The sequence below is a fragment of the Hyla sarda genome, chromosome 7 (genome assembly GCF_029499605.1).
Source record: "Hyla sarda isolate aHylSar1 chromosome 7, aHylSar1.hap1, whole genome shotgun sequence".
Lineage (NCBI taxonomy): Eukaryota > Metazoa > Chordata > Amphibia > Anura > Hylidae > Hyla > Hyla sarda.
In genome coordinates this window covers 2,034,644-2,048,708 of record NC_079195.1, presented here as the reverse complement: position 1 = coordinate 2,048,708, position 14,065 = coordinate 2,034,644, and the positions used below count along the sequence as shown (strand labels likewise).

Sequence of the window (14,065 nt, the reverse complement as noted above, 5' to 3'; positions counted from 1 at the left end):
AGCGCTGAAGAAAGTGAGGCCGGGACCGGAAGTCGTCAGATGACGTACCTCCGGTCCACGGCTCGCACAGAGTAATGGAGGCGAGCGTGAGCCGGGACACGTGGGACGCCAGGCGGGTAAGAAAAAAACCTGCAGCGGCATCCCTAATGCTATGAGGGATCACCGGATCCTTGTAGCAATAAAATAGTCAAAACAAATAGTTTTAAGATAAACCAGGCCGGAGGCCCAGATAATATAAAGAGAAAAAAACAGGGGGCAGTTGAAAAAGGTACTGCGCCCCAAAAATATCTCCCCAATACAGGGGAGACATCCAGGCAGGCTCCAAAGGAGCCTGCACCGTCCTGCTGTCCTTACACAGGACAGAAAAAAAGCGAGATGGCCTAGGGGAGGAGGCCTTTTATGGGGGGGCTAATTAATTTAAATTGCTTGGGCGGAATTAAAAATTCCACCGTCCTGCCAGCTTCACAGGGGCAGAACACCCCACTTGTGCTGCTGGTTAGGACGTAAGGGAACCACAATTTTGCACATTTTGGAGGGTTTTGTTTTCACACTATACACTTTACGGTAAAAACGATGTGTTCTTTATTGTGTGGGACAATACGATTAAAACGATGCTCATGGCGAGATACTTTTATATTTTTGTACCTCTTAAAAAAAAAATCTAAAACTTTTTGTACAAAATCAGTCATCTAAAATCGCCCTATTTTGACCACCTATAAAACTTTTAATTTTTCCGGATATAGGGCGGTATGAGGGCTCATTTTTTGTGCCATCGTCTGTACTTTTTATCGATACCACATTTTCAGATATAAAACTTTTAGATAATTTTTTTATACATTTTTTTTTAAATAAAATGTGACAAAAAAAAGCAGCATTTTTGGAATTTTTTGTATTTTTACGTTTACGCCATTCACCGTATGGGATCATTAACATTATATTTTGATAGTTTGGACATTTACGCACGCGGCGATACCAAATACGTTTATTAAAAAGATGTTTACGCTTTTTGGGGGTAAAATGGGAAAAACTGACAATTTTCATTTTTATTGGGGGAGGGGGTTTTTCACTATTTTTTACTTATATTTTACACTTTTTATGTCCCCATAAGGGACTATCTATAGCAATCATTTGATTTCTTATACTGTTCAGTGTTATGCATAGGACACAGCACTGATCAGTATTATCGGTCATCTTCTGCTCGATCTCAGACCAGAGCAGAAGACCCCGGGAGACTGCCGGAGCCAGGTGAGGGGACCTCCGGGCTGCCATGCTGATCGGATCCCCGCGACAGCACTGCGGGTGATCCGATCATCCATTCAAAGTGCCGCACTGCCGCGATCTGTATTGATCACGGCATCTGAGGGGTTAATGGCGGACATCCGCACGATCGCGGATGTCGGCCATTAACGGCGGGTCCCCAGCTGCCACTAGCAGTCGGAACCAGCCGTGTATGACACTAGCACCGCTCCGATGCTCGCGGTCATACACAGGACGTAAATGTACGTCCCGGTGCGGGAAGTCCCGCCAAGCCAGGACGTACATTTACGTCCGTCGTCGTGAAGGGGTTAAATGGGTACTCCACTTCCCCAGCGTTCGGAACATTTTGTTCCGATACGCTGGGTGCGGAGGTCGTGATGTCACGACACACCCCTCAATGCAAGTCTATGGGAGGGGGCGTGGCGGATGCCACGCCCCCTCCCATAGACTTGCATTGAGGGGTGGAGGAGTACCCCTTTAAGCAAGATTCTGTTGTCCCATACTGGGTGCGGTGAACACTATTGCGTCGGCGGCAGAGCTGGTTTCCGTTCTACATTTTATACAAGACACGTGATTATTTTATCATGTGACTCAAGGATCTCTATTAAAAAATGGACACTGATGTGAATAATAATTTTTATTTAAATTTTTTTTTTTTTTGGGGGGGGGGGGGGGTGGTGTTAGCATTATTTATATTTTATTTATTTTTAATGCTGCCATTTTGGGGAAAAAAAAAAAAAAAAAAAACAAGATATTGTTCTGACATTTCATATTTACCTATTGACTCCCCGCGTACGCTTTTTCTGGCCATTATAATTTTTTTCACAAAAACAATTGCGTCAGTTTTCAGCCTTAATTGAGAAAATTATTTATTTATTTGTTTTTTTTTTTATTAGTCTTATCTTCTTACACTACAACCACGAGAGCCCCGCCCACTCCTGATCTCTACGTGTCTGTAGGATTCACGTCCGCTGCGCAGTCCAGGGAGAACTTTAAATTAAACGCCAATCAATCTATAAAAGCAGGAGCACCCAACCCCCACCGCGACGGAGATAACGCTCCTTACTATCCAGAAGACGCCCCCAGGATCCACCTCCGGCACCGTTCACACACAAAAACGTAACAAAAAAAAAAAAAAAGCAGCAAAATTAGCATAAAAACCACAGTGAATTTCACCCGCTCCGCGCAATTATATTGTGGATATAAACACTTAGAGAACAAAAATCTGGTGAAAACACGTAAGCGGCGGTGGATTTCTCTATGATATAATAAACGAGGATCGGTCCGCAGATTCTTTAATAAATCACATCCCCGACAGGACAATCGGGGGAAGAAATATTCACATCAGTGTCATGGAGGCTCCGTAAAGGTCATTAGAGTCAGTCCGGAGAGGCGCCAAAGTCGATAACAGGCCCCTCCCCCTTCTTGTCACACAGACAAGATGGCCGCTCAGCCACAGCGTATAGTCCAGATGCTCTGTTTCTGTCCATCTTTAAACCCCAACTTCACCCAGACACGGTCTTTTCCTCCGGTCCTTTAGGGGGCGCTGTCTTTTTCTTCTGCAGGTTTTTCCCGGCCTGTGACATCATCAGCGTGTCTCTCTTCTCTATGGAGCGCAGCTGCTTCTTGCGCGCTCGCTTCAGCTTTGCTGGATTACGGATCTGACAGGAAAAGAACAAACGTGTTGTTAGTGAGGCGGGAGAGGCGTCCAGACTATACGTATGAGAAGTGTCCAGGGGGCGGGCACTTAAAGAGGTACTCCTCCCCTAGACATCTTATCCCCTATGCAAAGGATAGGTGATAGGATGTCTGATTGCGGGGGTGCCGCTGCTGGGGACCCCCGTGATTTTCCTGCTGCACCCGGCGTTCGTTTAGAGCGTCAGGAGCATAGTCGGAGGCTCGTGACGTCACAGCCCCCTCCCATAGAATTTCATTGAGGAGGCGTGGCCTGACATCACAAGCAGGGCGTGGCCGAGACATCACGAGCCTCCGCCCCGCATCGTCAGTCATTCGGCAGAGAGTGAAGTTCGCTCCATGCACCGGATGTCTGGGGTGCCGCAGTAGAGATTGCTGAGGTCCCCAGCAGCGGGACCCCCTCGATTAGACATCTTATCCTTCGGATAGGGGATAAGATGTCTAGGGGCAGAGTACCCCTTTAAGGTTCCTGGACTGTTTGTATTAAGAGCAGTGTTTCCCAACCAAGGTGCCTTCAGCTCTTGTAAAACTACAATTCCCAGCATGCCGAGGCAGCCAAATACTGTGTGAACCCGACCTTACATCCCGCTGTTGGGAACTGTAGTACCATTGCATATTACCCCTTATACACCTCCATTATTGATTACATTGGTATTTCCCAACCAGGGTGCCCCCAGCTATTGTAAAACTACAATTCCCAGCATGCCGAGGCAGCCAAATACTGTGTGAACCAGACCTTACACCCTGCTGTTGGGAACTGTAGTACCATTGCATATAGAGAGGAGGGGCCATGGAAACAATACAACCTAGGAGACCCCGCCCCCTGGACACTTCCTCCCCTACACGATTTCTGTATTGGGCGCAGTACAATGGCTGCCATGTAATACTTCACTATCCAAGCAGCAACGTCGGCTAGGCCAAAAACATCCGGGCAGTAACCCAGTATGGCCCGTCCCGCCCCACACCCAATCGGACATGTAGGCACTTCCACTTACCACTTGCACCACCTCCGCTTTTCGCTGATTTTCCAACCTGCGTCTTAGGTTCTCTTCACGACGTTGCTTTTTCGCCTACAAAAAGGAGAATTAATGTGCATAAAGGCCGTATTCCCTACATACACTAAAGGAGAACTCTAGGTTTAGCTTTTTCCCCCATATCATGCATACTCATCACTAGTCCTAGAGCTCCTTCTGTTTTAAAAATAATTTGTTTTATTTTAACTGGGTCATGTGATCACCAATCAAAGCTACAGAAAAATCACAGCGCTTAATGTGTCAGAGAAAGTGGTCAGTCCTGGGTCAGATGACATCATGTGAACTCCCTCCCTCCTGATATCTCCCAGACCACTCCCATCCAGCTCTATCTGTATACTGCTGCTATCTCTATGAGATCAGGCTATATAGTAGTTATACACCTCCCCTCCAGCTCTATCTGTATACTGCTGCTATCTCTATGAGATCAGGCTATATAGTAGTTATACACCTCCCCTCCAGCTCTATCTCTATGAGATCAGGCTATATAGTAGTTATACACCTCCCCTCCAGCTCTATCTGTATACTGCTGATATCTCTATGGGATCAGTATATAGTAGATATATGCCTCCCCTCCAGCTCTATCTGTATACTGCTGCTATCTCTATGAGATCAGGCTATATAGTAGTTATACACCTCCCCTCCAGCTCTATCTGTATACTGCTGATATCTCTATGGGATCAGTATATAGTAGATATATGCCTCCCCTTCATCTCACTCCGCAAAGCCAGAGGATTCCTGGGAAATGTAGGCAGCAATAAAGCTCAAGGAATACAAAAGAACATCTACATTATTCTCTAATAATAGACTATGCTTAAAAAAAACCTGATCTGTTAGGCCGGGCCCCGGTCACCTGTTAGGGCCACAATCCCAGAAGAGTCATTATGGTTCCAGAGAGACCGAGCATAAAATGCAGAAGGGTCTCAGATGGTCCGGACCATCACTGACCACACGACCTCCATGGACCCTCTCACCTCCTTCTCCTGCTGTTTCTCCTCCTTTAGTTGTTGGGCGAAGCTCTTCATCATCTTCTTCTCCTGTCTCTGTTTCATCTTTACTTCCCACGAGGTGTTCAGCGGCCGGTCCCGGACCATGCTGGAGAACCTGGGGGGGGCAGAAAAGGATGGGAATTAGGGTCTCCCCACAAGGCGAGATCTGTATTGCAGGAGACATCTAGGGGTCAATGCCCTGTACCCCAAGGATAGCAAGAACCATCTACACTGGAGGAGACTGCCCTGTACCCCAAGGATAGAGAGAACCATCTACACTGGAGGAGACCGCCCTGTACCCCAAGGATAGAGAGAACCATCTACACTGGAGTAGACAGTCCTGTACCCCAAGGATAGAGAGAACCATCTACACTGGAGGAGACCGCCCTGTACCCCAAGGATAGCAAGAACCATCTACACTGGAGGAGACCGTCCTGTACCCCAAGGATAGAGAGAACCATCTACACTGGAGGAGACCGCCCTGTACCCCAAGAATAGAAAGAACCATCTACACTGGAGGAGACCGTCCTATACCCCAAGAACAGAGAGAACCATCTACACTGTAGGAGACCGCCCTGTACCCCAAGGAGAGAGAGAACCATCTACACTGGAGGAGACCGTCCTGTACCCCAAGGATAGAGAGAACCATCTACACTGGAGGAGACCGCCCTGTACCCCAAGAATAGAAAGAACCATCTACACTGGAGGAGACCGTCCTATACCCCAAGAACAGAGAGAACCATCTACACTGTAGGAGACCGCCCTGTACCCCAAGGAGAGAGAGAACCATCTACACTGGAGGAGACAGCCCTGTACCCCAAGGATAGAGAGAACCATCTACACTGGAGGAGACCACCCTGTACCCCAAGGATAGAGAGAACCATTTACACTGGAGGAGACCGCCCTGTACCCCACGGATAGAGAGAACCATCTACACTGGAGGAGAGCGCCCTGTACCCCAAGGATAGAGAGAACCATTTACACTGGAGGAGACAGTCCTGTACCCCAAGGAGAGAGAGAGAACCATCTACACTGGAGGAGACCGCCCTGTACCCCAAGAACAGAGAGAACCATCTACACTGGAGGAGAGTGCCCTGTACCCCAAGAATAGAGAGAACCATCTACACTGGAGGAGAGCGCCCTGTACCCCAAGGATAGAGAGAACCATCTACACTGGAGGAGACCGTCCTTTACCCCAAGGATAGAGAGAACCATGTACACTGGAGGAGACAGTCCTGTACCCCAAGGATAGAGAGAACCATCTACACTGGAGGAGACCATCCTGTACCCCAAGGATAGAGAGAACCATCTACACTGGAGGAGACCGTCCTGTACCCCAAGGATAGTGAGAACCATCTACACTGGAGGAGACCATCCTGTACCCCAAGGATAGAGACAACCATCTACACCGGAGGAGACCACCCTGTACCCCAAGGAGAGAGAGAACCATCTACACTGGAGGAGACCGCCCTGTATCCCAAGGATAGAGAGAACCATGTACACTGGAGGAGACAGTCCTGTACCCCAAGGATAGAGAGAACCATGTACACTGGAGGAGACAGTCCTGTACCCCAAGGATAGAGAGAACCATGTACACTGGAGGAGACAGTCCTGTACCCCAAGGATAGAGAGAACCATCTACACTGGAGGAGACAGTCCTGTACCCCAAGGATAGAGAGAACCATCTACACTGGAGGAGACCGTCCTGTATCCCAAGGATAGAGAGAACCATGTACACTGGAGGAGACAGTCCTGTACCCCAAGGATAGAGAGAACCATGTACACTGGAGGAGACAGTCCTGTACCCCAAGGATAGAGAGAACCATCTACACTGGAGGAGACCGTCCTGTACCCCAAGAATAGAGAGAACCATCTACACTGGAGGAGACCGTCCTGTACCCCAAGGATAGAGAGAACCATCTACACTGGAGGAGACAGTCCTGTACCCCAAGGATAGAGAGAACCATCTACACTGGAGGAGACCGTCCTGTACCCCAAGAATAGAGAGAACCATCTACACTGGAGGAGACCGTCCTGTACCCCAAGGATAGAGAGAACCATCTACACTGGAGGAGACAGTCCTGTACCCCAAGGATAGAGAGAACCATCTACACTGGAGGAGACCGTCCTGTACCCCAAGGATAGAGAGAACCATCTACACTGGGGAGACTGCCCTGTACTCCAAGGATAGAGAGAACCATCTACACTGGAAGAGACAGTCCTGTACCCCAAGGATAGAGGAACCATCTACACTGGAGGAGAGCGCCCTGTACCTCAAGGATAGAGAGAACCATCTACACTGGAGGAGACCGTCCTATATCCCAAGAACAGAGAGAACCATCTAAATCAGAGGAGACAGTCCTGTACCCCAAGGATAGAGAGAACCATGTACACTGGAGGAGACAGTCCTGTACCCCAAGGATAGAGAGAACCATGTACACTGGAGGAGACAGTCCTGTACCCCAAGGATAGAGAGAACCATCTACACTGGAGGAGACCGTCCTGTACCCCAAGAATAGAGAGAACCATCTACACTGGAGGAGACCGTCCTGTACCCCAAGGATAGAGAGAACCATGTACACTGGAGGAGACAGTCCTGTACCCCAAGGATAGAGAGAACCATCTACACTGGAGGAGACAGTCCTGTACCCCAAGGATAGAGAGAACCATCTACACTGGAGGAGACCATCCTGTACCCCAAGGATAGAGAGAACCATCTACACTGGAGGAGACCGTCCTGTACCCCAAGGAGAGAGAGAACCATCTACACTGGAGGAGACCATCCTGTACCCCAAGGATAGAGAGAACCAACTACACTGGAAGAGACCACCCTGTACCCCAAGGATAGAGAGAACCATCTACACTGGAGGAGACAGTCCTATATCCCAAGAACAGAGAGAACCATCTACACCAGAGGAGACAGCCCTGTACCCCAAGGATAGAGAGAAACATCTACACTGGAGGAGACCGCCCTGTACCCCAAGGATAGAGAGAACCATCTACACTGGAGGAGACCGTCCTGTACCCCAAGGATAGAGAGAACCATCTACACTGGAGGAGACCGTCCTGTACCCCAAGGATAGAGAGAACCATCTACACTGGAGGAGACCGTCCTGTACCCCAAGGATAGAGAGAACCATCTACACTGGAGGAGACAGTCCTGTACCCCAAGGATAGAGAGAACCATCTACACTGGAGGAGACCGTCCTGTACCCCAAGGATAGAGAGAACCATCTACACTGGAGGAGACCGCCCTGTACCCCACGGATAGAGAGAACCATCTACACTGGAGGAGACCGTCCTGTACCCCAAGGATAGAGAGAACCATCTACACTGGAGGAGACCGTCCTGTACCCCAAGGATAGAGAGAACCAACTACACTGGAAGAGACCACCCTGTACCCCAAGGATAGAGAGAACCATCTACACTGGAGGAGACCGTCCTGTACCCCAAGGATAGAGAGAACCATCTACACTGGAGGAGACCGCCCTGTACCCCACGGATAGAGAGAACCATCTACACTGGAGGAGACCGCCCTGTACCCCAAGGATAGAGAGAACCATCTACACTGGAGGAGACCGTCCTGTACCCCAAGGATAGAGAGAACCATCTACACTGGAGGAGACCGTCCTGTACCCCAAGGATAGAGAGAACCATCTACACTGGAGGAGATCGCCTTGTACCCCAAGGATAGAGAGAACCATCTACACTGGAGGAGACCGCCCTGTACCCCAGGTGTTGACATCTCTTCTCTATTTGGGAAGAGCATCGCTCTACTCTGAGGGCCCCGGCAGTGGTATAAACAAGGGCCCCGGCAGTGGTATAAACAAGGGCCCCGGCAGTGGTATAAACAAGGGCCCCGGCAGTGGTATAAACAAGGGCCCCGGCAGTGGTATAAACAAGGGCCCCGGCAGTGGTATAAACAAGGGCCCTGGCAGTGGTATAAACAAGGGCCCCGGCAGTGGTATAAACAAGGGCCCTGGCAGTGGTATAAACAAGGGCCCTGGCAGTGGTATAAACAAGGGCCCTGGCAGTGGTATAAACAAGGGCCTTGGCATATTTCAAACAAACAAAAAACACAAGTAATAATAATAATGAATATTATTAATAATGAAAATATTATTATTATTGTAATATTATGAAGACATCCAACATCAGCTACAAGGGGGGAGGGGTCAACATTCCTACAGAGACCCCCCCCCACATCTCCTACAAGGGGGACAGGAAAACATTCCTATAGATCCCCCTGACATCGGACATTTTTATAAGACAAGTTCCAATACTATGTATTCAAGTATTCGCCAATACCAATCACCGATGCTTTTTTAGTGTAGGGTCACACACAACGCAACCGCAGCGTATTTGCAGAGCAGACTCCGTGCTGCGGCCCGATAGCTCTGTGTCCGCAGGAAATCCACCGCTACGAGAAGGGACACAGAGCTGCAGGGAGCCCGGTCATGACTGTCGGCAGCGCATCCAGTGTCAGGAACGCTGTGTGTGACCTCGTCCAACATGAAGCCCTCACTGACAATATTAGGAGATGTCCCCAGTTGTTAGGTAGAAAATCCCCCTATTAAGCAGAAGCCCTCGGTAGGGAAGTACACTGCTCAAAAAAATCAAGTGCACACTGCGATAACACATCCTAGATCTGAATTAACTAATCGTATGAAATCCTTTCCTCGTTACATAGTTGAATGTGACAACAAAATCCCACAAAAATTATCAATGGAAATGAAATGTATGAACCCCTGGAGGTCTGGATATGGAGTCACCCTCAAAATCACAGTGGAAAACCCCACTACAGGCTGATCCAACTTTATGTAATGTCCTTAATACAAGTCCCAATGAGGCTCAGTAGTGTGTGTGGCCTCCACGTGACCATATGACCTCCCTACAACGCCTGGGCATGCTCCTGATGAGGTGGAGGATGGTCTCCTGAGGGATGTCCTCCAGACCTGGACTAAAGCATCCGCCAACTCCTGGACAGTCTGTGGTGGATGGAGCGAGACGTCCCAGATGTGCTCAATCGGATTCAGGGGAACGGGCGGCCAGTCCATAGCATCAATGCCTTCCTCTTGTAGGAACTGCTGACACACTCCAGCCACATGAGGTCTAGCATTGTCTTGTATTAGGAGGAACCCAACCGCACCAGCATATGGTCTCACAAGGGGTCTGAGGATCTCGGTACCTAATGGCAGTCAGGCTACCTCTGGTAACCACATGGAGGGCTGTGCGGCCCCCCAAAGAAATATCACCCCACACCATTACTGACCCACCGCCAAACCAGTTATGGAGGATGTTGCAGGCAGCAGAACGTTCTCCACAGCGTCTCCAGATTCCGTCACGTCTGTCACATGTGCTCAGTGTGAACCTGCTTTCATCTTTGAAGAGCACAGGACGCCAGTGGTGAATTTGCCAATCTTGGTGTTCTCTGGTAAATGCCAATCGTCCTGCACGGTGTTGGGCTGTAAGCACAACCCCCACCTGTGGACGTCGGACCCTCATACCGCCCTCATGGAGTCTGTGTCTGACCGTTTGAGTGGACACATGCACATTTGTGTCCTGCTGGAGGTCATTTTGCAGGGCTCTGGCAGTGCTCCTCCTTGTATAATGGCGGAGGTAGCGGTCCTGCTGCTGGGTTGTTGCCCTCCTACGGCCTCCTCCACGTCTCCTGATGTACTGTCCTGTCTCCTGGTAGCGCCTCCATGCTCTGGACACTACGCTGACAGACACAGCAAACCTTCTTGCCACAGCTCGCATTGATGTGCCATCCTGGATGAGCTGCACTACCTGAGCCACTTGTGTGGGTTGTAGACTCCGTCTCATGCTACCACTAGAGTGAAAGCACCGCCAGCATTCAAAAGTGACCAAAACATCAGCCAGGAAGCATAGGAACTGAGAAGTGGTCTGTGGTCACCACCTGCAGAACCACTTCTTTATTGGGGGTGTCTTGCTAATTGCCTATAATTTCCACGTGTTGTCTGTTCCATGTGAAATTGATTGTCAATCAGTGTTCTTCCTGAGTGGACAGTGGGATCTCACACAAGTGTCAGTGACTTGAAGTTACATTGTGTCGTTACATTGCGCCGTTCCCGTTACATTGCGCCGTTCCCGTTACATTGCGCCGTTACATTGCGCCGTTACATTGCGCCGTTACACTGTGCTGTTACATTGCGCCGTTACATTGCGCCGTTACATTGCGCCGTTACATTGCGCCGTTACATTGCGCCGTTACATTGCGCCGTTACATTGCGCCGTTACATTGCGCCGTTACACTGTGCTGTTACATTGTGTCGTTACATTGCGCCGTTACATTGCGCCGTTACATTGCGCCGTTACATTGCGCCGTTCCCGTTACATTGTGTTCCCTTTAGTATTTTGAGCAGAGTAGTCATGCAGGTAGGGAATCCCCCCTATTAAGTAGAAGTCCACATTAAGTAATTTCCACCAATATGATAATTCACTCAGCTAGAGGGGCGGGACCTTCTGCTCCGCTCTGTCCTGTCATGCCAGAAATCGTAGTCTTGCAACAGCTGGAGACACGCTGTTTGGAAATAATTGCTTTAAAGTCTTCTCTGTGATTTAGGAACCAGATCTGACCGGTTTACGTCCTCACCATTTACCACAACCATCTGCATATTAAAGGGGTCCCCCGGGGAATCTTACTAATCCCTTATCCACAGGATAGAAGATTTGTGTCTGATCACATTGCAGGTGACGGCTGGGACTCCCCGCAATCCCCTGTATGGGACCCGGCCCCTTACCAGTCCCCGGAGCGCCCCCCTCCCCATCTTCAATTATAACAAAAAATACCCCAGTGGAGAAATGGGTAAGGTTTCCAACTATAAACAACACCAGTCCCCCCCCCCCCCCCCCCCCCCCAATATTACTTATTTGTGCTTTAGGAACAGTCTCCGTATAACCAAAAATGAAAGGGGGATTCCAGGCAAAACCTTTTTTTTATATATCAACTGGCTCCGGAAAGTTAAACAGATTTGTAAATTACTTCTATTAAAAAATCTTAATCCTTCCAATAGTTATTAGCTTCTGGAGTTTTCTGTCTAACTGCTCAATGATGATGTCACGTTCCGGGAGCTGTGCATGATGGGAAAATATCCCCATAGGAACTGGACAGCTCCAGGGACGTGAGTCATCAGAGAGCAGTTAAACAGAAAACAGCAACTCAACTTCAGAAGCTAATAACTATTGGAAGGATTAAGATTATTTAATAGAAGTAATTTACAAATCTGTTTAACTTTCCGGAGCCAGTTGATATATATAAAAAAAGTTTTTGCCTGGAATACCCCTTTAAAAATCCCCACTCACCAATAGCTTTGTAATATAGCCCAGACCTCTGATGAAGCTCTGAGGAGTGAAACGTGTAAGGGGGACATATATGGAGTAATATGATTGGAGGCCTAGGCTCCTCCCCTTTTGTTGTGATGTCACAGACAGAGGCTATAACTAAACTGTCCCAGGGATGACTTACCCAGACCTCTGATGAAGCTCTGAGGAGCAAAACATGTCAGGGGGGCTAGGTTTCTGAGCTTTTAATAAGCCTGTGTCGCAGGTCCATTTTTATCATCTGTTTGGCCTGCAGCCAAAAATGCTTATATATGATATAAAAAATACACAATATCTATGTGACATGAAGTGATAGTAAATACAGTCACATGACATAGCCCCCCTGACATGTTTCACTCCTCAGAACTTCATCAGAGGTCTGGGCTAATGGCTCATACAGGGATATTATCAGCTATTGCTGACTGGCGACACTCGGGTTTGTAATTTTTGGTTATACCAGAACTAAAACAAATTTGGGGGGGCTGGAGTGCTGTGGGGTCTGGTAAGTAGATTGGGGGGGCTGAGAGCTGGGGACTCCTGATAGTCGCAGAGAGGAGCTGCAGGAAGCAGAGGATCATGTGTGCGGGGCCCCTCTTACAACACAGGCTGCCGGGGCCACAGGTACAAATATACATAGTAAATCAATGTGACCTCTCGAAACGCAACAACTAATCAATCATGAAAATACTTATAAACTTTCACAATTAGTTATCGATTAGTTGAGAGAGAAGTAATAAAGAGCGCCCCCTGGTGGTCAATGGGGAAAGGGACAGGAAATTCCTCACAGCGCAGGGTGGTCCCACCCCTCCCCCTTAATCATTGGACGAACCTCATCCAAATGAGAAGGAAAAACTTCACCACTGAATCAATCAGAAGAGGGTCGGCTGCCGGGGAGGATCCTGGGATCTCCTGAATTACCACAGATCAGATCCCCCAGTGATCTCCTGGATTATTACAGATCGGATCCCCCAGTGATCTCCCAAATTATTAGAGATCAGATCCCCCAGTGATCTCCTGAATTATTAGAGATCGGATCCCCCAGTGATCTCCTGAATTACCACAGATCAGATCCCCCAGTGATCTCCTGGATTATTACAGATCGGATCCCCCAGTGATCTCCCGAATTATTAGAGATCGGATCCCCCAGTGATCTCCCGGATTATTACAGATCGGATCCCCCAGTGATCTCCCAAATTATTAGAGATCGGATCCCCCAGTGATCTCCCGGATTATTAGAGATCGGATCCCCCAGTGATCTCCAGGATTATTACAGATCGGATCCCCCAGTGATCTCCTGAATTACCATAGATCAGATCCCCAGTGATCTCCTGGATTATTACAGATCCCCCAGTGATCTCCTGGATTATAACAGATCCCCCAGTGATCTCCTGGATTATAACAGATCCCCCAGTGATCTCCTGGATTATAACAGATCCCCCAGTGATCTCCTGGATTATAACAGACCCCCCCTGTGATCTCCTGGATTATAACAGACCCCCCCCTGTGATCTCCTGGATTATAACAGACCCCCCCCTGTGATCTCCTGGATTATAACAGATCGGATCCCCCAGTGATCTCCTGGATTATTACAAATCCCAGCATTCCTGGATGGCATTCTAAATATATAGGGGGGTCTTTATATTGTGGAGGTTCCCCTTTGTATATATTGGGGGGGGGGGGTCTCCCCTGTATACATTGGGGGGGGGTCTCCTCTGTATACATTGGGGTGGTCTCCTCTGTATACATTGG

General features: G+C 48.7%; 1 protein-coding gene across 3 annotated transcripts in view; it reads right to left on the bottom strand.

Annotated features, from left to right (window-relative positions):
- Nucleotides 1-2,010: 2,010 nt before the first annotated feature.
- Nucleotides 2,011-14,065, bottom strand: part of CCDC86 (coiled-coil domain containing 86) — a 39,177-nt gene continuing 27,122 nt past the window's right edge. For 2 of the 3 annotated variants that reach the window (XM_056531087.1, XM_056531088.1), the window contains exons 4-6: nt 4,958-5,087; nt 3,948-4,022; nt 2,012-2,918 (exon numbers count right to left, since the gene is read on the bottom strand). In XM_056531087.1, the coding sequence (XP_056387062.1) occupies nt 2,763-2,918; nt 3,948-4,022; nt 4,958-5,087 (361 nt within the window). In that variant the 3' untranslated portion in view covers nt 2,012-2,762. Of the gene's footprint in view, nt 2,919-3,947; nt 4,023-4,957; nt 5,088-14,065 lie in introns of all 3 variants that reach the window. The other variant, XM_056531086.1, reaches the window with a different exon arrangement.